The 26,492-nt window shown below is 31.7% G+C and overlaps 2 protein-coding genes across 3 annotated transcripts; both read right to left on the bottom strand.

The window, feature by feature from the left end:
• Window positions 1-1,061: 1,061 nt before the first annotated feature.
• Window positions 1,062-22,980, bottom strand: LOC141456645 (putative fatty acyl-CoA reductase CG5065). Of its 2 annotated transcripts, XM_074132770.1 has the most exons (9): window positions 22,835-22,980; window positions 12,464-12,722; window positions 11,127-11,369; window positions 5,484-5,739; window positions 5,096-5,288; window positions 4,765-5,004; window positions 3,759-3,848; window positions 3,157-3,414; window positions 1,062-1,862 (listed from the first exon to the last, which is right to left on the bottom strand). In XM_074132770.1, exons 2-9 carry the CDS (start codon window positions 12,695-12,697, stop codon window positions 1,790-1,792), a joined length of 1,587 nt encoding a protein of 528 aa, XP_073988871.1. In that variant the 5' UTR covers window positions 12,698-12,722; window positions 22,835-22,980; the 3' UTR covers window positions 1,062-1,789. The 2 variants fall into 2 exon arrangements, with proteins under 2 accessions (XP_073988871.1, XP_073988873.1); XM_074132772.1 differs by lacking the exon at window positions 3,759-3,848.
• LOC141456644 (periodic tryptophan protein 2 homolog) lies at window positions 6,185-9,945 on the bottom strand. Its single transcript, XM_074132769.1, has one exon. The coding sequence runs from the start codon at window positions 9,101-9,103 to the stop codon at window positions 6,374-6,376; it is 2,730 nt and encodes a 909-aa protein (XP_073988870.1). The 5' UTR covers window positions 9,104-9,945; the 3' UTR covers window positions 6,185-6,373.
• Window positions 22,981-26,492: the final 3,512 nt, after the last annotated feature.

Genomic DNA, 26,492 nt, shown 5'->3' with positions numbered 1-26,492 from the left:
TCTCGTTAGAGAAAATACGATAATCGAGTAGATTTTCGATTTGAGTTTTAATTGGAACAATCAGTTTTGAAATCACTGAAGTGTGAAAAATTAGGCTTTAATCTGTTTGGAAGTAAGTATCCACCACAGCTCAGTTACGAAAACCGCAATTTTAAAATTTGATAATTGATTTAGGCGCTTCCTCGGGACCCGACTATTACTTTGCACAAAATCAGCCAACAGGAATTTTCTATCACTAAAAACCCTTTTTCCAGAAAATTTTATTTAAGCAGCATTTTTAGGGAGGATGAAGTGCATTCTTTTTAGTACACATTTATGATTCCATGACTATACTCTATTTAAGCGAGTAAAATGTGTTGGGGAAATTCAGAAGAATGTTAGTTGGTAGCAATGAGTGAAGGTACCCACAGAATAATAGGTGCTCGTTCAAGTATCTGTAACACACTACAGGCGGTCGCCAAATTGGTTCAAATGAACTTGGCTATGAGAGAGTTAGAACACTCTGTAATTACTACTTTAAAAGAAGGATTTTAATGGGGGAGATCTGACATCGCACTCTCTTCTACCGTATAAAGTATAGGTGGTGGTCAATGCGTGAGTCAACGCACTGCAGCTGGGCATACTCAACTATGAAAAAATAAATAAAAATAAGCTAAAAAAAAAAGTAAATTGTAACGAAAGTGATCTAAAATAGAATTCAATCGATTAAACGTGATGAAAGTAATTTTTCACGACAGGAGTTAAATCAGGTAGCCTAGTCAGCAGGTTTCAAGGCTTCAAGCGTTACTGCTTGAGCAGGCGTACTACATGAGACACATATTTCTTTCACTTTTCTGAACAATGAGGTGCTTTTCAATTTACATTTGATAAGAAAATCTAAAAAGAAAAAGGTTCAGACAAGTCACTTTAATTTAATTTTGTTTTTCAGACAATTTATCTGCTCGATCTTCCAGGATGTCCAAAATGTTTCGCACCCCACCAATATTTAAAAGAGTGTGGAAAATCCAATAATAATTTTAAAGAGCAGAATTAATGGATTATTAGGCTGCCTAAACAAAAAACAAATTTAATAAATAATTTATTAAATAAATACAGGTGAAATGGAAATTAAAAAGTAGAAAGTGTTTTAAAATACTAATAGAGCAGAATAAAAAAGAGCAGATTTAATCTGGCTACTTCAGGTAGTTCAATAGCAATTGCAGGTAGATCCTAGAAAGAAAAGAATGAAAGCTGTGTATCTGAATCACAATAAAATAAATATTTTACTAAATTTTTATCTTTTATTTCCTAAATACATTTCCAATATATTACACTAAAATTTAAGATATATTAATTGCAAATGAATATTTTTAATACATAAACTTTTTTATTCAGCAATGATGAAAACAAATAGAAAGTTCTACAATAGAGTCCAACATAACATTACATAAAGTACAGCATAATATTAGCAATATGTAACAAAGAGATTTATTATACCACAAATTAATTAATTTTAAATTTAAGTAGATAATTTGGTACACATTATTTAATTGGTCTTTCAGTTGTTATTAAACATTCAAGACAAATACTGGTGAATCACATATCAGTGCGTGTAGAAATTGGAATTTCTACATACAAAATATTAAATCAATTACATTAGGTTCTAAACAAACCTTTTTCTCTTTTTATATGCATACTTAAACCGTACGTATGTATACTTTGCACAAATTTTATAATAAAAGTTGACACTGATTTAAATTTCAGGTAATCGTAACAACAGACGTGTAAAGTCTGTCGATCTAAGCCACCATCATCTCGTCCGCAAAAGGCGCAAAACCAGAAACACAAGAAACAATTTGCCAAGACGTTGAAGCCATAATAATCTGGAAAATTTAATATTCTTTGTTTTCATTTATTAGACATTTGTAAGTTGCTATTCTTAACAGAGTATTATGACAATAAAGCTGTACTTAACGACAAGTATTCAAAAGTATTTCATATTTGTTATATAATACAAATGTAAACTACAATAAATTGTAAAAACTATAACGATAATAAAGAGAAGTCGGATGTGGCAACCGGTATTCTCAGGAAACTCAAGGGCATACTTCCACATAGTCGCATCCCCTTCTTAAGTCCTTTTTGATTGACCGCTATTTTCAAGTACTAATCCGAACATCGTATTCAGCTAGTTATAAAGTTAAATCGGTCAATGAAACATCTTTGGACCTATCCTATATCGAATAGCAGACATATAAAACCATTCAGAAACTGCTCTATCTTATGCATATGTCACTACTATACTTTCTCCTCTTACTGATCCAGTAATTGCATACAGAAACCTTCAAACCCATCTCTTCTCTCTTGAGGAATGGTTCTCACTCTCCGCCGCGTCACTCTTCCCCCGATCTTCTATTACTCAATTCCTATTCCCCCTGTCAATGTTGTCCGTTATCTTGAGCAGTATTTAGACAAAAGACTGACTTGGAACCCTCACACACGACTTAGACGAACTGAAGTTAACAGCATCGACTACTTAAAAAACTACTAGTAGTTTAGTATAGACTACCTATCTTTCACTTAATAAAATACACTGGTGTACATTTCTATAACTAAAACCCACGTGGACGTAGGGTAATGAACTGTGGGGTTCAAGAAAAGTTCCAATCTTCAAAGAATTAAATCTCTTCAGTCGAAAATTATCTATCATTAACGCTCCATTTTATGTTTCAGATCTAATCCATCCACACTGACATTGACATTCCTTTTGTAACTCCATTAGGATTCCAATCCTCATGTACGTCATTTATTATCTCGTCATATTCCAGATCACCTTTCGAGGCGATTAGAACGCCAGTAGTCTCGCAATCGTTTTTCTTCTGAAGAGAGCAGTTAATTCTAGTGATGTCTTACCACTGGGTAACTTCTCCCATATTATTGTCATTGTTACAAATAGTGCGGAAACTGCTGAGTTAGGGAAACGTATAACTCTAGATCAACTGACATTATCGAAGCAAAGGGAGAATATTGTGTGTAAATCTATATTTCATGAATCAAAAATTTCTTGGTGTATTTATTTATATTTCCCATCAATTTTTATCCCAACTGCTTTTTCTCTGACCACAAACCATAATTAAACTATCATTTTACGTTCAGTATTTTATATGTATAATTTACCTGTTCAGTTTTTTCATAGCTGATGGCAATGTGTCTATAGAATCTTTAAGTACATATTTTCTTATTCCAAGTAGATAGATTTTAATATATTCATCCCACTGCAACTTTGATATGTCTGTATGGAATACAACTCTATCAATCGGGCTTAAATCTTCTGTCAAAGATTTTTGATTATTACATTGAAACTTCCATTCATGTAATGCAAAAAATTCACCAGTTTTAGCAGCCATTTTGAATCTCTTACATAACTTGAGCATGCTGAAATAAAAATACACAAAAACAAAGAAGTTTAGAAGAAGAATAAAATATATTGCTTACGTAAAAATCAAGTTTACATTTAAGATTTTTACCCCAAACAATTTCGTGAGGTGCGCCTTAAAGAAACTAGTAACACTAACATGATAAGTTGCAAATTTGTGAAACAGGTAAACAAGGTGTCAAATTCAAATAACAACGAAAAGATAAATAATAACATCTGAAGAAAAGAAATCATTGGAATCAGAAATTTGCCATGACGAATAAAATTGAAACGTGAATGAATTAAAGCCAGGAGAATGCATTCAGCCGTGCTAAACAAAAATTTATTCATTCATTATTTTTACCTCCAAATGACTTTGTTATTTAAAAGATCAAGAGTTGAAGGTCTTGTAGGGCCATCAATTGGAAATGGCTTACACTTGAACATATAATTCCTAAAATGAAACCAATGAAGTCATAAACCATAAATTATGAACACCCTTATTCAAATAATAATAAAGTACTGATAAGTATTTGTAAGAGGCAAAATTTTGGGCATTTGAAAGAAAAAAGCCGTCATAGCCCTTCCAAAGCTTATTCAAATTTTTCTGGAAAGTAGAATTTTCTCAGAAAGATCAGAAGTCGATGTGATCTCCAGCTTGATAACTAATGTTCTCATTTACTTGATTGATATTTAATTTATAATGAAGTCCTTTTATTGGTGAAAGTGTCAATTGTTGATTATAGACACCCAAACCAGAAAAAAATAAATACTTATACAAAAAAAGCTTTAGAATAATTTTAAATTAAAAAATAAATTTATTTCCAAATGTTGAGGTAAGTTAACTGAAAGAAGCACCTAAAACTTCTGTAATTGCTGACGTACCCTCACTGGAACAAATAGACAGATAAAACTTGAAATTATAGACAACAGTAAAATTTTAGGAGTACGCTATTGAATTAGCTATTTCAATAATTTGAATAATAGGGAAGTAGTAATTTCTTTAACAGATACGTGGTTTATATTAAATTTCTAATATAAAAAACTAGACCTAAGTATATATACATATATACATATCTCCGTGACTGTTTCGAATAATATCTTAAGCAGATCTATGTATGGCTTTTAATGTCGTAAGGTGTAAACAACTTGTATAGACAACTCTTAGTATTATTGCTTTTGCACGGAACTCAAATGAACTATATTAATTATAAAATAGAACAATGCAGAGGTCCTACAAAACAATGTCTGAAAAGCCAAGTTTTATTATCGATGATTAATGAAATTCTTTGAAGCAGATCTTAGATTTTAAACGATTAATCTCATTTCAAAATAATTTCTGTCAAAACATTGGTATAAATTGTTCTTACATTGGTTTTGAACCTTGCAGTCGAAGTATTATATCAACAATAAATGCTGGTACAACATGATACAGAACATCTCGAAAAGAATGGAGAAATCTACTGGTTGTAAACGTAAATCCAGGATACCACTGCAAATATTTAGATGGAGTGGCCAAAGAATGTTTTAATGTTAATTTTCCAAGTTCACGCCATAGAATTGGATTAATTGTGCCAGAAGTACAATTGTAAACAGGTACAGAACCTCGCCTAAAATCAATAAATAATATACATAATTTCTTACAAAAATATATAAAAATAAACAAATAATATATTTCCAGGTTACCAATAAATTATCTACCTAAAAGTTGCTGTGTGCCAGGCTGCCACAATAAGAGAATCTACTACAATATCAACAGGTATTATATCAACCAGGTATTTATCATTGCATATTATGGATCTTATTGTTCCACGACCTATTTCCATCATAATTCCTGTGATGCCGCTTACATTATCTACCCAACCAGGAAATGGTTCTTGCCAAGCTGCTGTCACTGTGATACAAAATGTTTGAAAAATAATAACTTGTCTGAATATAAATTAACATCGAAAAACAAGGCAAAAATTTATTTAACACTTTATGTTAACGTAAAGCCCAGGGCCCTTTTTATATAATAAAGCTGAAAGTGTTCATAAATTAGTAAATTTGAATAACCACTTTGAACTTTTTTGTAAGAAATTTCACTAACCAATGGATGGTCTGACAATTGAGATTGGTAGTACATCTGCCTGTTGCGATACTAGAGACTCTGCCATTGCCTTTGTAACAGTGTAAGTATTTGGATGATTTTCTATAAGAGCACTGGATAATCTGTTGACTAACTTCGGAGACAAATGCTCTACACACTGTACAACTCCAATTGGGCTAGCAGGTGGTGGATAAACTTTTTCCTCTACTTCTGTTCTATCTGCATTAGAATAAGCTGTGGATACATGTACTACAGCCTAGAAGGTAAATGTACAAATATATGTTAATTTGTCTTGCTCATAAATGTTATTTTTTCGGAGTACGAGAATGATTATCACATTTCATAATAAATGCAGTCTGGCAACATATGACATATTATTTCTAAAATTGTGAAATACTAAACATGATAGGAGTATAATTTGTTTTTATTTTGCTCTGCTTTTATTATAAACTTATCACAAAGAATTTAATTCCTGCCTAGAAGTAAAGGGTAACGAGCACAGCTTTAGCTGTAAAAGAAAATGCTTTAAAGTACATTTTTTGTATTATTACCAAATTTTACTCGCATTCAGGAAAAAATGAAATTATCTCTCTTTGACATGATTCTTTCAAAAAATGTAAACTATAAGATTTAATTTTAATTAAATGATGAAAATAAAATGAAAATTCCATCAGCTCTCTTAGGATTTTTTTCAGCAACAATTGCTGAAGGATTCAAAACAGATAACAGGAATCAGAATGAAATTCTAAGTAACATACTATGTTTTGATGAAATTTTATTGTACAGAAAAGGGATTCTTTACGTTTACAAATAAAAAAAAAAAATTGATCAATGTACAAAATTCTTTATACATAAATTTAGATAACCATAATTTTGCAAAAAAATAATTTTTACAATAATATATCACTGAGACTGTCATTATCTACGTCCATATTTTCAATCTGTTTTTTATTAAGATATTTTTCTCCAAGTTTTTGAATAAATCTGATTGTATACTTATTGTAATCACATATATTTGATAACATTTGTTGTTTTCTACTTAAATTCTTTTGTAAAGCCAGCAATATTGATGTAGGAGGTGTTTTGATTTTTTTTGTAAGAAGTGACTTTATCCATAATAAATAGAATTCTATATGATTTGTATTTTCGAGACAAGATGAAATAAATTTGAGAAGTTTTTCAATATAAATTTCGTGTAATGTAATTGTACACATTTCAATATCTTCTGTTGGAATAGATTCTATAACATATCGCAACAGTGTCTGTTCATTCAATCTGAGCGCTTTCATTAATGCTTCACTGTGACTTCGATTTTCCACAGCAACTTTAATACTTTGTGGCGTGATGCTTTCTTCCAATAGATACGGATCAAATACTTGACCAAAATCTAAAGAATATATAAGCAATCCTTCGGTACTTGCAGCTGCCCAAGCTTGATTGGTTGGCGAAAATACTAGAGACATAACTCTAACTTCTGGTTTGAATGAACGAGAAGCCATATCACCTTTTTTAGCACCTGGTAATCGGATCATATCTTGACCATCGGCGTCTCTCATTTCGATTAGATTTAAATTACCAAACTCTGTCATTTTTCTTCTATTTATAAACTCATCAACGCCATCTAAAGAACGATTTTCAGAAATATGGAACTTTTTTACCAATAATTCTTCATTACGACTATAAATGCAAACATATTTCGATTGACCTCCAGCAATTATATAATTTCCATCTGCTGAATAACACAGACAAGTGAATGACTTCGCCTCTTGACTTTTTTTTGCTGAAATAAAATCCGTATCCAATTTACCTGAGATGAGATCATTCTTTCCTTCAATGAAACCCACCTGGCTACCAGATTTTGGATCAAAAAAAGATATCTGACCATCTAATGAAGCAACTGCAATTTCTTTGCCATCTGGACGGTACGCAACTGCTAAGCAGTCAGAACTCATCTTAATTGCTTCATAGGCTGCACTAGATTCAATTGCATTCCATACGCGCAGAGATTTATCCCAGCTAACTGATGCAAGTTCTGTAGACGCTAGTCCAGGATGGAAATCTAAACTCACCACTGGACCTTCATGCCCTGTTAATATTTCAAGCAATCTTCCAACTTTCATTGACCACAAATATATTTCAAATACATCCTGACCTCCTGCTGCGACGAATTCACTGCTGGAATCGATGGCAAGACTCGAAAATTGTACTGGTCTAGTGGCCGTCAATGTTCTAAAATTACGATAACGAGTCATGTCGAAAGCCCTTACTGTACCGTCTAATGATGCAGAAATTACAAATTTACGGTTCTGTGCAAATCTCACAGCTGAAATTCCAGAAGTGTGTTCATTAAATGTTACAAAACAGAATCCAGATTGAGTATTCCAAAGTTTTAGTTTACCATCTTCTCCCCCGCTAGCTAAAAACTGTCCATCACTTGAATAAGCTATTGTTGTCATGACAGAAGAATGTCCTTGCTGTTTCAAAACATATGTTTCGCTTTGCCATTCCCATACTAGGAGCTGTCCAAACGTTTCACAACCTAGTGCTATCCAGTCACCAGCAGAATTAAGAGCGACTGCACTTATATTGGTTTCCGTAACATTCAAGGATTGTATCAAATTTACATGAGGCATTTCATAAAGATGAAACGATCCATCTGTTCGGCCAACTACTAGTAGGTGTGATTTCTTATGGTAAGTTACTGAAGTCAACTTGAGGTTTGGAGAAGCATTGTTAATTATATAATGCTTTGCCTGCAATTTGAATGCAAGTTTAACCAGATTTTCATCCTTACTCTCCCCCTCATCTTCATCATCTTCCCTTTCGTTAGAATTATCATCTAAATTGACATTTCTCAGTTCACCTTTCAGTAAATCAAGCTCATCTTCTTGTTCTTCAGATGGACAAGTTTTCTTGGCTTCAGGAGGTCCTTCGCCTTCATTTATAAGTTCGGATAGATCCATATTGGCTTCCCACAGACAAACTCTTCCATTTACACTTACTGTTATTAAATCAATCGAATTTTCTTCAAAAAACGTACCTACAACATTATCTGCATGTGCTCCTAAGGTGCACACTCTAAAGTTTATCATCCTTGGCATTCCATAAATTCTGACTGTGGTATCTTTAGATCCTATAGCCAATATTCTAGAATCTGAAGTCCAGTCAATACATGATGTATCATCGTAATGCCCTATGAATACTTTTTCAAGAATAAAAGGATTAAACATTCCGCACCACTTTCCTGGAGCACTGAATACATCTGTTCTTTGGCCTCTACATGCGGCAAAATACCGACCGTCTGGACTAAATTTCAAACATTGCACAGGTTGTTTAAACAAATACCTGTGAATAACTGAATTACTTATCATACTTATAAGAAGAGCTTCGCCAACTTCATTAACAGCTATCAATATTGATCCATTTGGAGACAATGCTATGGTATTAAAATTGTAACGACTTTCTACAGGGAGTGTTTGCGATTTATTATTTTTCAATTCATAAACAGTTAGTCTGTTTCCAACAGGGCTTATTACTGAGTTTCCATCATTTGTAAACAGCAAGTTACCTTTTTTATATATGGATCCCAACAGATTGGAAAATTTAAATGAAAACTTCATACTGACAGACTTAAAACCACAAGTATGTAGGAAAACTGTCAATAAATTTATTAACACAGAGTCTAAGTATCACGAGCTCTTCACGCCATCTCACAATCCACACACCACTATTATAACACTAATTACTTGTTACCTCCTTTGGTCACATGTGATCCCCCGCTAAACTATACCGATTAATGCGCAAGCTCGATTTATCTAAATCGATACCTATAAGTAATAAGCTTAAAACTATTGAGTTCGTTACGGGAAGAGAAAATTTGTTCTTGTCTCTTAAGTTAGACTGATAAGAAATTAAAACTATAAATTTGATAATCTATAGGATATTAGTTGAAAATAAAAACATTGGGCTCAAAGTAATCTTAGCTAAAATCAATTGGAATCAATCAACCTGGAAGGAAATATGTTTTTTTTAAACATATTAATTTATATTAAATATAAATTAGTTAAAATTTAACTAATTATAATTAACTAATAATAAATATTATATTTCCTATGTTAACATAACATTAGCATAGATAAAAAAGGATTTTTTAGCGCGTTGAAAAACTGAAACGATGAAGTGACAAGCTTTTAAGAAAAAAGAGTAAATTGGTTCAAAAAATATATGGTACTTTTCCGTTAGCCGGGTGCAAATGTCGCCAATTGTGAACCAAACGCGAGCCAAGTCAACGGAAAAAAGTCGAAAACGTTCAACTATAAACAAATATTAATTAATAGTAAGCAAAACAAGTTCAACTATAAACAAATATTAATGAATTGTAAAGAAAACAGTTTTACCCAATACTGTTTTTCGCTTGCGCCCGGCTAACGGAAAAGTACCAAATATATTTTTTGTTGAATAGATTTCACTAAACTGTATTATGTACTTATGCGTTACACCTAAATAAACAGACTTGACCATGAGTGTGGTTTTCTAAGATTTGCAGTAATTGGTAAGTCCAACGAGCATCCTATGGTATCAGGTAACCTATGTATGGTATCGTTGAGCAATGATTTACTATCCTCTACTTAACTGAAATTTAACGTTTCTAATATTAAAGCCCTAAACAGTTTGGTCGATGGCCTTCACCCTGCCTATATAAAAACAAAACAAAAAACTCGCTTTCAAAAGCGTAGAACCGCTCTTTATTTTCTATTCTGGAGTCGAAGCCTCCAGAACCTGTTGAATATTGGAATAGAAATTTGTACAAAAAGTACCAGAAATACTCAACTATTAAATAAGAGATTTGGAGGAGAATGCTACGTAAAGAACATTGGAACAATGGTTTCGTATTCGGAAAACAAGAGCAGTTAAAAGAAGAATTGGTAAAAAAAGGAATTGTCTGCAAAAGTATGTTAATTCATAGAACTTGCGCATCAGTTGGCCGCGAAGAGTGAGTGATTGAAGAATCAGTGAGGCTACAGGATTATACAGCTCTGCCCTAAGAAAACTTTAAAAGAAAAAGTCCTGCACGTTTTTGAATTAATGCATTTCTTTTTAAAATTTGCCCACTTTGTAAGTCGTTAAGGGAGTTGAGAATCCATTAAATGTGGCTATGGCTACACAATTAAGGAAAAAAAAAGATTATATAATTGGTTGTCTACACTATATACTTTTATGGTTCGTTACGGTTACTTTTCGTACCCGAGATGCGCTTATGCGATTTATTTACTACTTATGGAGTTACATCCAGGAAATTTAAAATGTTCTCTGGGTCAGAGAACATGTTGGTCGTTGAGTAACCTGAAGTACAAAAGATAAAAATGCAAAGAAAGGTTCTTGCTACTGACTTAATCTAGTTTCTTCATGGGAATTCTAAAGATAAAAAAATATTAAATCACTTATGAAAAAAAATGTATGACTGACTTTAATCTACATGCACATGTAAAAAAGTACCTAGAAAAGAGATAAGCTTATGAAATAAATTTCAATTAAATTTCTTATTATTCTTTAGATCATAATTGAAATAAATATACAAAAAATTAGATTTTTCTGTCCTATAATTCCATATTTCGTTCAAGTCAAGAAAATAATGTAAAATACCTGCAATTTGTTCATATGTTTGCATAATTGTATAACTGCATCAGTTCCCATTGTATTTAGTTTGACTGCATCTTGAAGTGTTTCATTAAACTTGACCGTGGCCGCTGAATGGAAAACCACTGTAACTTGCTGAAAAAGTCTTTCCTTATCACTTTCTGAAAGACCTAATTCTGGCTCCATTACATCGCCACCAACTGCTATAATTTTTTCCAAGACACCTGTATCTCTTACTCGATCGAACACCTTAAATTTTATTGAAAATGTGGTTAGGTCCACAATGCTGGATAAAATCTTTGATTTTACCCGTCGAAGCACTAATGATTATTGTGTCCCTGATTCGGAATTTCATCCATCATCAGAGTTGTATTAGTTTGGTGAAGAAATTTCGACTTCATTTATGTTTCCTTCTCGCATTATACTAGTTGACTGATCTCTACACAAATTAATTAATCTACAATTGAAGGAAGAAAGCCCGAATCTGGTCAGAGATACAATAACCATGCGCGCTATAACAGATAAAATCAAAGACCTTAAAATTATGCTTTAAATCACTTAGAAGTATTCCTCTTAAAAAAAACATTGGAATATTTAAAATAGTGTATAAAATATACTTTCTTGGTAATTGACATTTATAGCGTTTTACTGACACACTGGCGTTTTATTGACATTTTATTTATAGCAATTTAACTTCATTAATTTTTTTTAAAAGGCCTAAATGTTGCAATGTACTTAAAATATTCCTGCTCTATTCTTCTAGTTCAACAAATACGGCGCAGAAGTAGCAATTATGTAGTCCCTAAGTCACCTTGAGGAAAATGAAATAATTAAAGATTATCGACAGAACTCCCACATAAAATAATTTTACTTCTATCCTTCTTGATCTGGAAATAAATTTAATATAAAGATTCTTAGTGTTAGGAACTAATGTAATTATTATATATTACAAGTAAAAGTGATCGCCTATTTTTCCAGGCGACGCTTAAAGTCCAACTACCTATTAGGTGTCGTGGACAGGGGTGGAAGCTTATACTCTACAATAAACAATTTCTTTTAACAAATAAAAAGTAGTCATACGCGGGATTCGAACTGGGGATCTCCCACTTACAAAGCCACGCTCTTGACCACTAGACCAACACCCGCCTCTGTACAAGAAGTTTACAAGTTAAATCCCAAGAAGGAACATTTATTTGAGGCTCAGATATTTATACAAGAAATTTATTAATAAATTATTCCTATTGATTAAATTATTTTCCTTCAAATTTGCTAGAATTAGAACAGCACTGTCAACAGTATAAATCAAAATAAATTCATGAAATTGTATGAAAATATTTACTAACAGCATTGTTGAGCAGTTCCTTTAATCTTGCTTGAGGATGCAGCCCTTTTTTGGCCCTTATCAGCAAAAATATGTTTTGAATGCCAGGACAAGAACGTAACAGTTTTTCAACAAGTGCTTTCCCCACAAATCCGGTGGCTCCTGTAACCAATATGCTACCGCCTTCATAAAAGGATTGTATTGCAGATTCTCTCTGGCCGCGGTTATTATTACCATCCTTACTGCTGGTTGCCATACTCAGTCTTCAGTATTCATCGACCCTAAATATGTACAATATAGTATAAATTACTTTGCACAACTTTCATAATAACTGTAAAAATACTTTTAATGTACTTATTCTATCAGAAGAAATATTTTATTGGATTTTACAGAAACACCTGTACATGGATTTTGATTACGTAAATACCTAATTCTAAACATATAGAGAGGAGTTGATCATTATTCAAAAGATGCGCAGAAATTCGTATAGTAACCAAGAGATAATGTGAGCTGTAAAATTTAATGTTTCTTTCAAAAAATAATTTTTACTAAATTAAATTAAGAATCAAATTCTGGAGAATTATCTTAATTGTGTCATGAATTTGGCATCTCATATGTATATATATATAATATAAGTGGTCAGATATAACCATTTAAGGTATAACTGCTTTTAGTTCTGGAGTGATTCCAACAGGATTGCATCAACACAGACGCTATTTTTTCTCAATTCGCTTTCCCCTGACTGTCAGGAACCCCAGACAATTAGTGCTGGCATATTCATCAAAATGTCTATCTAGATAATCGCACACTGCCTTGAAGCAACTTCGAAGGACTTGACAGCCTGTAGTATGAGAAATTTACGATTCAAGAAATTTATTATTCTCCTCTTATAATCTCAGAAGCTTGATGGTATAGCAACTAGCTCTGTCAGGAAGGCCAGTTTCCCTAGGCTTACCATGATAAAATACCAGGCATTGCACCGTATACTGCGGCTCGCTCCTTCTTCTGTCTTGACGCCCTACGAGCACCGCACAGATCCATTTGTTCAAAGTAACTACTATATTATTAAAGACTGGCATTTATTGTGTGTACTTAATGGCCTAGAAAGAACATGTTGCCTAATTTTCTTGCAAACATTAATAAAGTGATAGTGTGTACGCAAAATGAAAGAATAGTTTTAAAATAACAAAGTAATAATAAGTAATGACTTTACTTCAAACCAAAACTTTTTTTTGTAAACACTGATCAGGGACTTGAAATATATTTAGGATTAGTTAATTGATGTAAGCTTTTAAGAATTAGTACGATTTAAGCGTAAAATTCACTTTAGTTAATGCCTGTAACTGCAACGTTAATTTACTATTTAACGGGAAATATCTGAGGAAAATTAAGGAGCGTTTATCTGAGTAAAATTATTGTGGAGCCAAAAAGTAGTTCACTAATCTTAGTGGTAGGCAAAGAAAAAAAAACACTTTTTAGGGTCAGTAGATGTAATAATCGATAGGTGATAGGTTTTTAAACAGGCGTCGTTTCGTCTCTAAGATGAAAGAATCGATAAGTACCATCTATTATTCTGAGAGGTCGAGTTTATTATAAAAACTTTTTTTCTGTTCCAAGTTACGTTTAATAGTAAGAGATTAATTTGTGCATTGCCAAGGCGCCTGCTCTCAGATTTTTTCTTCTTAGCAGTTTCTTACAGCTCACTGTCAGAGGACGGACAATGTGTCGCTCAATAGAAATTGTCCAGCAGTGCAACGAGGAAAGGGCTCCGGGAAGCTATGACTTCATATGATGGACTAATAATATTAACAAATTATGCATTTAGTTAATTCTGTTAGTACAATATAAATTTTATAAATTAATAAAGAAAGCACAAAGAAAACTTTTTCAACAAATCAATCATTACGTTTGTTTAAAAAATCTAGCCGTAGATTTATTCTCTTTTATGTTATAAAAAGCAACTTGTTGACGATTGGAATGTTTCAGTTATAAATTTCTTTCATCTTTCATAAATTTTGTCGTGAATTAAACAAGCGTTTCGCCTAGACACTTTTACTAGCTTCTTAACAATTGAATTTCACCTTAAATTAAGGTTTGAGTGCTGAACATCAGAATATTCTTGACTACTGTTAGGGAAGTATTGCGATTATGCGGATTTCGTATTTTTACCGGAAATACATTGATAATTATCTTCATGTTTTCCAAATTACTATTCATTTATTCTTCTGAACACTTATTCCAACTGATTCAAAATACTGAAAGATAAAGGCTTGCCATTTCCATTTGGGAATCCTGGATAAGTTTTACTCGATTTAACGCTTGAGTAGATATTCATATGTTTTCAAATCAAATGACAAGTTGTAAAGTGCTAATTTAAAGAAACCGGAAGAATTATGAGAATGGCAGTAAAAGAAAATCATGAATTTACGTAAAAAAAAAAACCGGAATAACATATGCTTTTATTTATACCCATTCATTTTACTAAACTACTTGCCTTGGTTTTTCATTTAACGAATATGAAATGAAGATAATTTAAATAGGTAAAATTTTATAATAATGTATTATTGACTGGATAATTTAAATGTTTTAGTTACTCCTGAAAGACTGCAGAAAAAATTATCCGTACTTTCTATTTCAGAGGACACCGGATTTGGGGAGGTCGTCAACCCTTTCAAGAGAAACATTTTATTGCGATAAATCTGTGCTACCTTAGAGGCATTTTGGCTGTCAATTTGTAAGATTGATCTTTAAGAATTACAAAATGGAAAAAATTGGGCATGATTAACACTAGGATTTTTCATTCCCTCTGAAATGTATGCGGTGGATTGACTAGTTAATTTTTTGAAACTGACAAATTGTAAATAAATGTTTTGAAGTGTGCACGAATTACTATAAACGCTCCATTATTGATTGTTGATCCATTGATCCTTGTATAATAACCATTACTTCCACCTCGCCTACAATTCGGCTGTTCCTACTTTAGAAAACGGTAGATAGTAAATTGTGCTTAAACATATTGAGAAAAAAATAATAATTGGAAGGGTGGCAAAGTACATGTAATGAGTGCAGTAAAGGGACCCAATCAGGAATCATGGATCAAATCCCTAGCAGTGAGCTTGTTACAGAGAAGTCTTCTTGATGGTTGCAAATAAACCATAGCTCCAATTTTAGAGTGAAAACTAACAAAAGAAAGAGAACATTATTTGGGCAAAATAACTTTAGTGCAGCTAATGCCATATGATTTAAGATCAAATCATTGCCCTAAGTCATAAAACTACAAACAATTTCCTTATCTATAGTTATTTTTAGTTCGGTAGTTTCAACATTGTCCATCACAGAACTGTGAGCTAGTAAAGATTTTTGGAAGAGAAAAATATAAGGTTAGCATGCATAGGCTTGAACCCAGGGCCACCGGCTTACTTAGTCCATCGCGCTACCAACTAAGCCCTAATATTAGGAGTTGTAAAGTTCTATGAAAAAACTGAGACGTAACTTACAATATATACTCATTATTTACGTCACTCTGACGCAGACGATTCCAATCTTAATAAAATACAACCACGCGGCATCCCAGGTTACGATTGGTTATTCTAAACATTTATTATTCTTCACGTCAGTAATTGTTAATAATTAATTGAAATAAAGTATTCATTTGGAAGTAATATCGATCTGGGATAGAATTGGTTAATAAAATACTTATTTGCGATAACTTCGATAACTGTGATAAAAAATTTAAAGTTGTAGAATATCTTAAATAATAAATTTTAAGTATTTACATATTATACTGAATGTATGTAGGGGCTTTCTTTCAAGCAATGCTGGCCTTTGAAAGAGTTCTTGTGGCTAGAAGCCACTCCTTTCCAACAATTTTAAACTCATCTTTAAATCATACTTTTAAGATAGCTATTTCCTTGCATAAACTTCATTCTTTGCCAAAAACTAAAAACTCAAAAACCTTGATAGCTGATCACAATTGTCATTAAAAAACCAAATACAATATTATTACTGCTTCTAAGCGCCTTCAAGAGCAATACTTAGTTTAGCGTTTTGCCATTTATTTCTTTTTGTTAGTTTCTATATTGAACAACGTTAAAAAATTATTTTGTTCTTGTTGGGACCACAATAGCATTTTCGTTGGAAACTCAATTCCTAGGTATGTAATTATTTGAATCATTTTCAATAATAGCTTATTTAGTTGAATTGTGAGGTATGCCACGTTTTGTATTAAGTATCAAGAGAATTAAAAGTTATAAGCAAAATTACAGAACTAATTTATTTCTTCCTTTACTTATTTGCAGAAAATCTTTAAAAACGTTTCTTGGGAAACCTTATGGAAAACTCTTTCTGAACAAAGAATTTCTGAAAGAAACTTTTACAAGGAGTGCAAGAATTTTGACAGGACCGAAATTCCTTCTATCAATCTCGTCTTCATTGTAGCGAGGGTAAGACAAGATGATGAACTTGAGTTTATCTTTGTAATAGGCAGTCTGTTTACAAAATACAACAAAAATGTGCAAAAATACACTACTCAGGAATTGGAATCTGTTCTCCTCGCTAATGACGTAGTATTAGTAGCTGATTCAGGTGTTAAACACTGAAAAATCTCAATTAAGCAAAGTGCTTAGAAAGCAAAGCCTGACAATGAAAACGATCATTGCGAGAGAATGTTGGAGCTGAAGGTGGGAGAAGAAATGTAGAGAAAATAACAGTTGTTGAGACCTTAACTTTCCTGTCAGTGAAAACGGCAAGCAGAAGGAAGTGATAAAAGTCCGACCAACAGAATATACCAAGCAATACGTATGAAATTAAGTAGTAAAAATTAAGTAACATAAAGCACGAAAATGACTGTGAATATAACGTTCCCAACAGGTCTATAAGCGGAAAGAAATAAAGGGCCAAGACTCAGAAATAGACGACTCTTACTCATAACATGAAAATGATCCATTTGAGGAAGATACCTAGAATGAATCCATGAAACTGAATGAGGAAAACCATAATCAGTACTAGTGTAAAGGAATTTCCTCCCCAGGGTGGACCAGCTAAGAAGTGCAGAGTATTTGGCGAATCATTGATTTGTTCTAACATTACGGGCAACCGAAGAAGAAAAAAGAAAAGACTGACATGACAAGGACACATAGTAGTAGCATCCCGTAAGGAGAATATATTCTTCGAACTAGCTAGACATAGGCAAAGAAGAGAGCTAAGTTTTATACCTTTCCACTTAGCGGCAGAAAAGGTTTGACTAACTAAATAAGGAGGTTTATTTAGTTTAGTTTAGTGCCCCCCATTCAAGGGCACCGGAAAGTAATACAAAGAAGAAGGTGTAAGAGTTCTCGGTGTCTATGATCCTTACAGAGTACTTAGTTTTACTCTCCTCTGGCTAATACCAAAGTTTCTGGAGTTGAATCAATCATTAAACTCATTACCGTTCATCATTTGTTTAAACAGTAACACTTCATATTAGAAAATATTAATATAATGTAATTCGTTTCTGTTAACAATAAATAATCAGAATTTCCTAACTAATTCTGTCATAATCTGCTCTATCACAACAAGGAAAATAAATTACAATGAGCATTGCAAGAAATCTTGCAGGATTGCCCATTGCTAATTCTATTAACGATTAAATAATACATTTAGCAATGCATGTAGCAATAATTATGTATTTATTAATTTAAACAATTAATATTAATGGCAATTATTATATTTTTTCAGTATTGTTTAATTAGTTAATTAAGAACCATTAAATAGATTATATCCGGAATTCACTATTTACACCTTCAGATCTTTTAAAAAATATCATTAATAATATGTGGCAACATAATAAATCAGTCATCCTCTTGAAGATAAATTGTTTTCCGTTCCTTAAATAAAAGAACATTAGGTATATGCATTAGATATTTACAAAATGAATGCGACATAAATGCACTCGAGTATAAGTAACAGCTGAAAAATGGTTTCTTTAACAACCCTAATTTTGCACAATAACAAATTTTAAAGAGCAGTTCTTATCAATAAAATCAGCAAGCAACAAAGATTTTTGTTTTTTTTTTTGTGAAAAGAATTCAGATGGAAATGGTTACATATAATTCGCAAGCCTTTTGGCAAGGAAGTGAAAGGTGTTTTGAATAGGGAGAGACTGAGAATTAAACTAAGTGAAAAAAAAGTAAATTCAGCGTATAAGCAGCTGAAGGGAACCATACATGAGGCAGAAGGAGAGTCTAAGGAGATAAGTAAAAAGAATAAGATCTGATGGAGCGACAAAATTTCTGTTAGAAGAAAAGAAACAAAAAAGTAAATGGCTATAGGCACAAAAGAAGGATGTGATTGAGGAACTACAGAGAGAAGAATAGAATATTAAGATCGAATTTATGAAAGAAAAATAGGAATTGGATGGATGCATGGAATTTAATAAATCCAACGAAGGCTTAGAGTCTTGGTCAGCTTAAAACCTCTATGAAAATAAGAAGTGCAAAATAATGTATAGAGATAATTGAACAGAGTATGTATTATACAAAATAAATAACGGAAAGCAGTCAAATAGGTTATTATTTATACAAAATTTTCCTTGATTTATTTGAGAACAAATATTTACATAGAAGCAATTTTTAAAATACTGATACTTATAATACTTATAATACTGATCTTTGGTCTGACAAAGAAAAATTGAGAGGCATTAGAAAATCAGAGTTAGAAAAAAATTAACTAAAAAGAAATTGAGATTACTCTAATAGAAAGTGGCGTGAGTAATTCAAACCAGATCGAGCGAATTTTCTTACATTTTTTTATTTTGTAATGAAAAAGCAAGAAGGAAGTACGTGCGATAATAATCATAGTATTCTAAAAATATTTTAAAAACACGAATTATTTGAGATTAAAAACAAAAAATAAAATAAAAAAGAAAGAAAAAAGTAAACAGAGTGGTTTTGTAAAGTAGAAATTGTACAGCTGTTAGATAATAAAGAAAAGAAATACACTATCTTACAGGTGCAATGTGAAAGTGGCCTTGTAAGTAGGAAGTGCTTCTAACAAACTGATCGTTTGACCATCTCATTATTCTACTGCTTTACACCCAAAGATTATTGTCAATCGATTTTGATTTTAATCATTGTTTTTTTTTTTATTTTAACAAAACCCGTAGCTTTCGTAAAATGAAAAGTTTATAGACAATGTGGCAACTGTATTCTTAAAATTAAAGCAACAAAAACATCTTATACGAGCTACTTTACACGTTTTCTCTTAGTAAAATAGTGCTTACGGACACAGGAATTTCAATACTAAATTATAGTTAAATCAATGGTGGAATTTAATTGAAATCTACCGTTTCAGCTTCCTGCCGTTTCAGTATTTCAGATATTTTGTACACACTTACATTTCCTAAAAACTATTTTTTCATACTCAAGGGACCAAAAAACTGATATTTTCAGTGAAAACTGGCCAGTAAGTATTAAACACGTTTTTATTACCGTTCCTGTCAAGAAAAACGGGTTATTTTCTTTAAATTCCAAATTTTGGCAAAAAAAAAATATCTGTTCAAGAAAACAGGAAAAACTTGCAAGGTTTGTGGTAATTTGGTTGTTAACGATCTTTAAGTTGTGGCTTTACGATTAACAATACATTCTTCAGAGTACTGTTTGTGACAATTATGTCTTCATGAGGAAAGATTTGTATTAAGCAATAAACATTCCCTTTCTCTTTTTTTACATAATTCTTATTGGTAAGGTTTAGATCTTCTTCTTCTTCATTAAACACTGTACATAAGAGTTATTTAATCTTCTATTGATTCCATATCTGTCATATCTGTTTCATGTACAAACTGTGTGTTTAGATCTCAACCTACTTATGAACCACGATCTTCCACCACCGTAATCTAGTAAAATTAACCTTTTTCATGGTACCATTCTTCTTTAAATAACAATAAATTAGAATGAAAGCAATAAACAATTGTTAAAACTAAAAGTTGGTGAAAAGTACGAGTACGAAAAGTACGTAATTATTGATGTTATTTCTTTGCAACGAGGCTACAATTCCATTGTCTCCTAACAAAATTAGCCTATCAGCGATAATTATTCATCTATTTTTTTCTCAGACACCTGCTGATTTATTTTTCTGCTTTAAAGCAGCAACAACTTAGGCTGAATAAATTTATTTCTTTTTAATTTGTTAATCCAGTAACAATAAATCATGATTAATTTACATAAAAATAAAAACCTGTGCCATTACTAATGAAAATATATTAAGTTGATTTCATCATCGCCTTATTGGAAGAACTAATGTTTGATGAAAATAGTCTTTATAATCATAATAATAGAGTTAGAAGGAAGTTGAATCAAGAATATAAAAAAGTATGATAACAGTTCAAGTAAATATATACAGTCAATGTGCTGCATTACCTTGAGGAATGTGATTAAACAATTAGAATCGACTGCCAATAAACTCTTATGTTCGGATAATGAAAGAAACCTTCAAATGCCCAATCTTGCATACTTTGAACATTTAACTTGAATTCCTTTCGATTCAATTATTATAAATTATCGAGTCAATTTTCTTTAAAGAAAGTTTTTATTATTTAGTTTTACCAAATAACTGTGAACTGACACTGAGATCTAGCAGTCAATATCTCGACCCAACAAAATCTGTTCAATGTTTCCGAGAAAGTTCCTCTATGAAAAAATAAAATGAACTGTTCTGTGAAAATTCAGTACTGACAAACACATATTTCGCAAACTTAGAAATCCATCAACCCTTTAAATGTTTTATTATCCATACTAGTGGTAGATCATTAATTTTTCTTAATGGTCAGGAAAAATCTAATCTACAAATTGGACACGCAAGTACATATTTGACAACCATTTTTCCAAGAAATATTAATTTTAATAATTACTCGCAAACGTCTCCTCGTTTCAATTTTATTCTAATATTTTTTTCATCATACCTGCCCAGTAAGATATTTCTGATTTACCTATTTTCAAGTTCAAGTTCAATAACGTAAACAACTTTCATTGGTCTGCAGAGGTATTCAAAAGGAGTAACTATGGTTTAGTAAAATGTTCGCATTGAATCTTTAACGAATATAAAATGAAAAATAAATTATAAAATAATAAATAAATATATTGACGTAAAAGGCAAAAACGAGAACGTTTCGTTGAAACTACAACATGGAAATATTTCTTATCTATCGCCAAGCCCATGAATGAAGTCCGTGAAGTGCAGTGGAAACAGAAGCAGGTAACTTTGGGACGCGAGAGGAAGATTCCAAATATACAGGTCCTCAATCAGCTGAAAATCACTGTAATGTTGGTTCTCCGATCGTGCTGTTACTAACAAATTCAGTATAATTGCAGCGCCTAATTTTTAATTATTTCATATTTATTTTAATAACACTCAATGGATGTCCAATAAATCTTTAACTACAACTAAGAAAATTATCATGTCCAAAGCTGAAAAGTGTTAGTCAGCGGATTTTTTAAAGTTAATTACTGTATACAACTAAGTTATATTCTTTTAAGAGAATTTTTTTCAATCGTTGTAGAAATAAGATGAAAGTGAAAAAAAAAAGTTGTCTACAAATTGATCTGATATGTATCTAATTTGTTAACAATAAGCCCTGAAATAAATATTCTCAAAAACTGGTAACGTGTACCAGCGATAGTGAATCTAAGAAATTTTTAGATTAAGAGGATTTTAGATTTACTTTCGGTACCTCTTTGGCTATCCAGTGTAACAAATTTGAACTATTCTCTGTGCTATTTATTCACTTAAAAAAATGATCATCCAACTTGGATGAACTCAAAATTATTTTAATCTACGGTACAAATCTTCAACAACTTCCTCAAACAATTGTCTCTTATTGAAGTTCTAGAGATCACAGTGAATTTTTATTATACTAAATATTCCAAGTTAAAAAAACCCAAGCTATTATAATAATAAAAAAATCGAAAATGATTCAATATTTTCATGACTTCGGCTTACCCGATTTTGGCGGAGTTCAAGCGGCTTGTAACCACGGTGATTGTTATACAAATAGAATACCCGTTAAAATTTGTTTTGCTTGAAGCGCTGAAAAGGCTTTATTAGGAAATACAAAGAATAAATTAAAAAAAATAATTTTTTTTGATGGCCGGAACTTTTATCTTACTCTTTGAAGATAAAGAGAATGCTAAGATTATAAAGAACTTCAAAAAAGAGCTATCAAGAATAAGTACTGTCTAATAAAATCTATTTTAGCGGACTAGAAAATTGTTTACCAAAATTCTATGTTATTTGTACCTAAGAATGAAGAAATGAATGAGTGATACCCTAAAACTAAGCTATGTACAATATATTGTTTTGAAGTTGACAGTAAAAGTAAAAAATTAGCTTCTTAAAAAGAATGATTCAAAAATTAGCTTACCTCTTAAAATTTCTGATTAATTTTTATCAAAATCGACTAGAAAGTTAACGTTACCGATAGTAGATGATAAATAGTATTATTGTGTATATTTGATTTGGAGGGTTGGATGTCATGCGCTGTTCAGGTACCACGTTCTGTTTGTAAATAATAGAAGAAAACCGATCGACTGTTTAATATTACTGTCTTTAAGTAGATATCATCAATTTTTATTTATTTTATTTTAGTGCTCATATTATTCATAAAAATAAATACAAATACAGAAAAGAAATAAACTGTCTTACCTTTTTAGGAAGTAACTGACATCTATTATTCGATGACACAAATTGCCTAATTAAAATAAACCAATTACTACAAGTGGAATAACTAATTAAAAAAAAAAAAAAATAAGAAAAACGAAACTTTATCACTTGGCGAGAGATAGGCTGGAAGAAATTATAAGAATGATAGCTGGAGAAATGTTCAGCTGGACGAAGAAAGGTCGAATGATAGAAAGGTATTAAGGATGCCCAGAGAGGTGGTAGGAAGACAAGCTCAGATCTAATGTGGACCATGTTTGATTGTATAAGAGAGTAGCTGTCCCAGCCTTACTTCCAGACATGTTCGATTCTCTTTTATTAAGAATCACTTAAATATTGTTCCTGATTATTTTTATTTTCTCAATGGTTTCACAAGTAGGTCATTTATATCATTTCTCTCCTTTTATTTGGTACTTTTGAAGAAGAGCATGTTAGCTGAAAAACCGAACTTTACTGAAAAGCACTCCAGAACCCCGAACCAAACTACTGTCCTAATTTCATACAATCACTAGCCTAATTTTCATTGAAGTTTCAATAAATAAATATCTGAGCTATGTAACCCGAAGTTTTTGAAAAATTACTTCTTCCTTACTTGTTTTTCAATTTTGAATCTATCCTTGCTTTTAGTACGAACTAGTAGTATTAGAAGTACTGATTGTGATAAATTAGAGGCAAACTTTGATTTGCACTCCCTGGATGCTTCATTAACTTCCAGTTTTCGTTAACTTTTGTTTCAACACAACAAACACAAACACACATTTTTAAGGAATCTCTACTTATTTAGGAACACTCAAACATAAAATTTAGAGAGAACCAGCATTTCTAACTAGAGTCTAAAAGAAATCTTTGCTTAATGTTTTTTGCTTAAGATTGCAACTAAAGGACTATGCCTGAACAAGTCTCTTAACTCTTTCCGAACTTACATTGATTCTCAGGAGTGGATATTTCCATGATAAGGGAGACCTTCTATTGAACTAACAAAAGTTCGAGGACAACCCTCCTCGGACTTACAGAAATCGTCTTCTATTAAACTATTTATGTAAATAAAAAAAAATGACTGGAGAGGAGATTGAGACCAAAAGTAATATTTAGTAATTATTCATGCCATTTTTCTAATTATAAAAAAAGTCACTGGAACAGCTTTTTGATCCACTTCTCTTGACTTTCTTTTGGAAAAGTGCCAATTGAAATTTGAAAGTTCTTATTAAATAACTGTTATTTTGCGCAGTTCCCAGAATACAGGCTCCTGGTTTTTTTTTTCTTAACAATTTGTTTAGACAGTACGTAATTGTCAATATTATGGATTTCATAACGTAGCTCGTTTAACTTAATACGTAAAATATTGGAATTCCACTTCAGTGTTTAAAATTGTAAGAGCTTATTGTTAAAAAACCAAGAAAAATAAGATCTAGATCTCAATAAATACAAGAAAAGGAGAATAATCTAGAGAAAGAAATTGTATCTAAAAATGGTTGAATTTCTTAGTAATAATATTAGTCCATCTAAAGAAGTCATAATGATTTTTTTTTGTATGTAAAAATTAGGATAATTGAAAATATTAGTAACAACAAATTCTTTGCCAATAAAGTGATCTAAATAGACGTCATTGAACTCATTAAATTAAGAACTATTTTGCATAACATTCGTACTCTTGGCGGAGGGTAACTTGGTATCATTTTGTTAGTTCGTTATAAAATATACTGGTTCTACACTGAACGGAATAGATATTATATAAGTACGGATGTACAGGAAGGGAACTTTCCCCAACAATTTGAATTAAGTAATACGACAGAGCACGTTAAGGCCAACTATTTGAATAAATAAAAAGGAAAAGAAATAACTTTGAAACCTTCCCTCTCTCTCACTCTAACACACACATAGGAGAAATTCTTTCGCTGACAGTTTTTACTTCACTAGACATCTCATTAGAACGGCTTTATGTTTTCTGCGCTGAAAACTCGATAATTGTTCTAGGCTGGCCAAATTGTTTGACAGAAAACAATTTAGCCTTAACTTTATAATTGCAATACCTAAATGAAGGGCACTCAAAACCTTCAATAATTTTTTGTCTGTGGAACCAATAACTTGAATCGTTCAAAAAAATTGGGGAAAAAACCAATTCTGAAGTGAAGCACTAAAATTTGTACTAATAATAACTTAATGTTGTATTGTTAATGACATTTTTCTCAAAGCTGAAATTTTAATTAAAATTTACTGGTTTTACAACATCCTTGAGAAAAACTGTACTGATAATGATAACGTTTCTATTAGTTCGCACAATTGGCCAAAGAAACGTTCTGCAATTTTGATGGAGTTCAGAAAGGCACTGCCAACTGAAACTGCAATCGATCCGAAAATTCGTATCTCTATTGAAACCTATTGTCATCAAATTTAAAGTATAGCTTCCATGAGAAAGTGTGCGCATTTTTTTATAAGGTACTTAATAATTGAAAATGTGGGATAAGTGAGAATAGATTTGTAGATGTGTATGGGTGTAGTAAACTAAAGTCAAGTAGTTGCTCACGTCTGCCTAGCGCTTGCAAGCTTTGTATTGTATGTGAATGGAATGGTATTAACATACAAATGTTTGGGTGCAGAATGAGTTAAAAGATATTCGCTGCACTCTTCTTAACAACTGAATAACAAGTGACGGCCAAAATAAAATGGGATAATGGCCAGCTTCAATAAAGAAACTACCATATTTCTTAGACTTGTTATTATCAAAATTAATCATCAGACTACATTCCCACTTTACAAACTTCGAACATTATCCTCTTAAAGAAATTAGCCTAACCTCTACGAGAGTACTTTACCTAAACTCTACTCAGATGTTAGACGATTCAATCAATCTATACCAATCAATTAACTACCATCAACTCTTTTCGGGGCTCATGTACTAATTTTTCTGAGAAAATTGTTATGATTAAGTTTTAATTATTATGTTGAAGAGCTATGTGTATTAAAAGTATTCACTAAGTTTAGAGAGTATCACAGGAGATATTGCCAAAAAAAATATGATAACTATGATGGTCATTGGCTTTTGAGTTGAGTAATTCTTTGAACACGAAATTTTAACAACTTATTTAATCCTCCCTAATATTATATAAGTGATTGGACCATAAATATTTAAATGATTCGTTACGGAGAAGCGTACCCACAATTCTCTTCCAGACGTATAATTGAATGCAAAATGTCGACTCTAACAGACAAGTATAAATTCAACAGCTCACAATCTATTAAAATAGGAAATACCTAATTAGCAAAAATTTCAGGTTGACGTAAACTTACGACATATAATACAACATTTTAGCGGACAGCAAAAAAATGCTAATTTACACATCCCTCTGTGTCAACTAGAAGAT

Source organism: Rhodnius prolixus, unplaced genomic scaffold (assembly GCF_049639745.1).
Source record: "Rhodnius prolixus isolate KJV_2025 unplaced genomic scaffold, Rpr scaffold_10, whole genome shotgun sequence".
NCBI lineage: Eukaryota > Metazoa > Arthropoda > Insecta > Hemiptera > Reduviidae > Rhodnius > Rhodnius prolixus.
The sequence above is the reverse complement of the archived record's forward strand: the minus strand, read 5'-3'. Positions and strand labels throughout refer to the sequence as shown.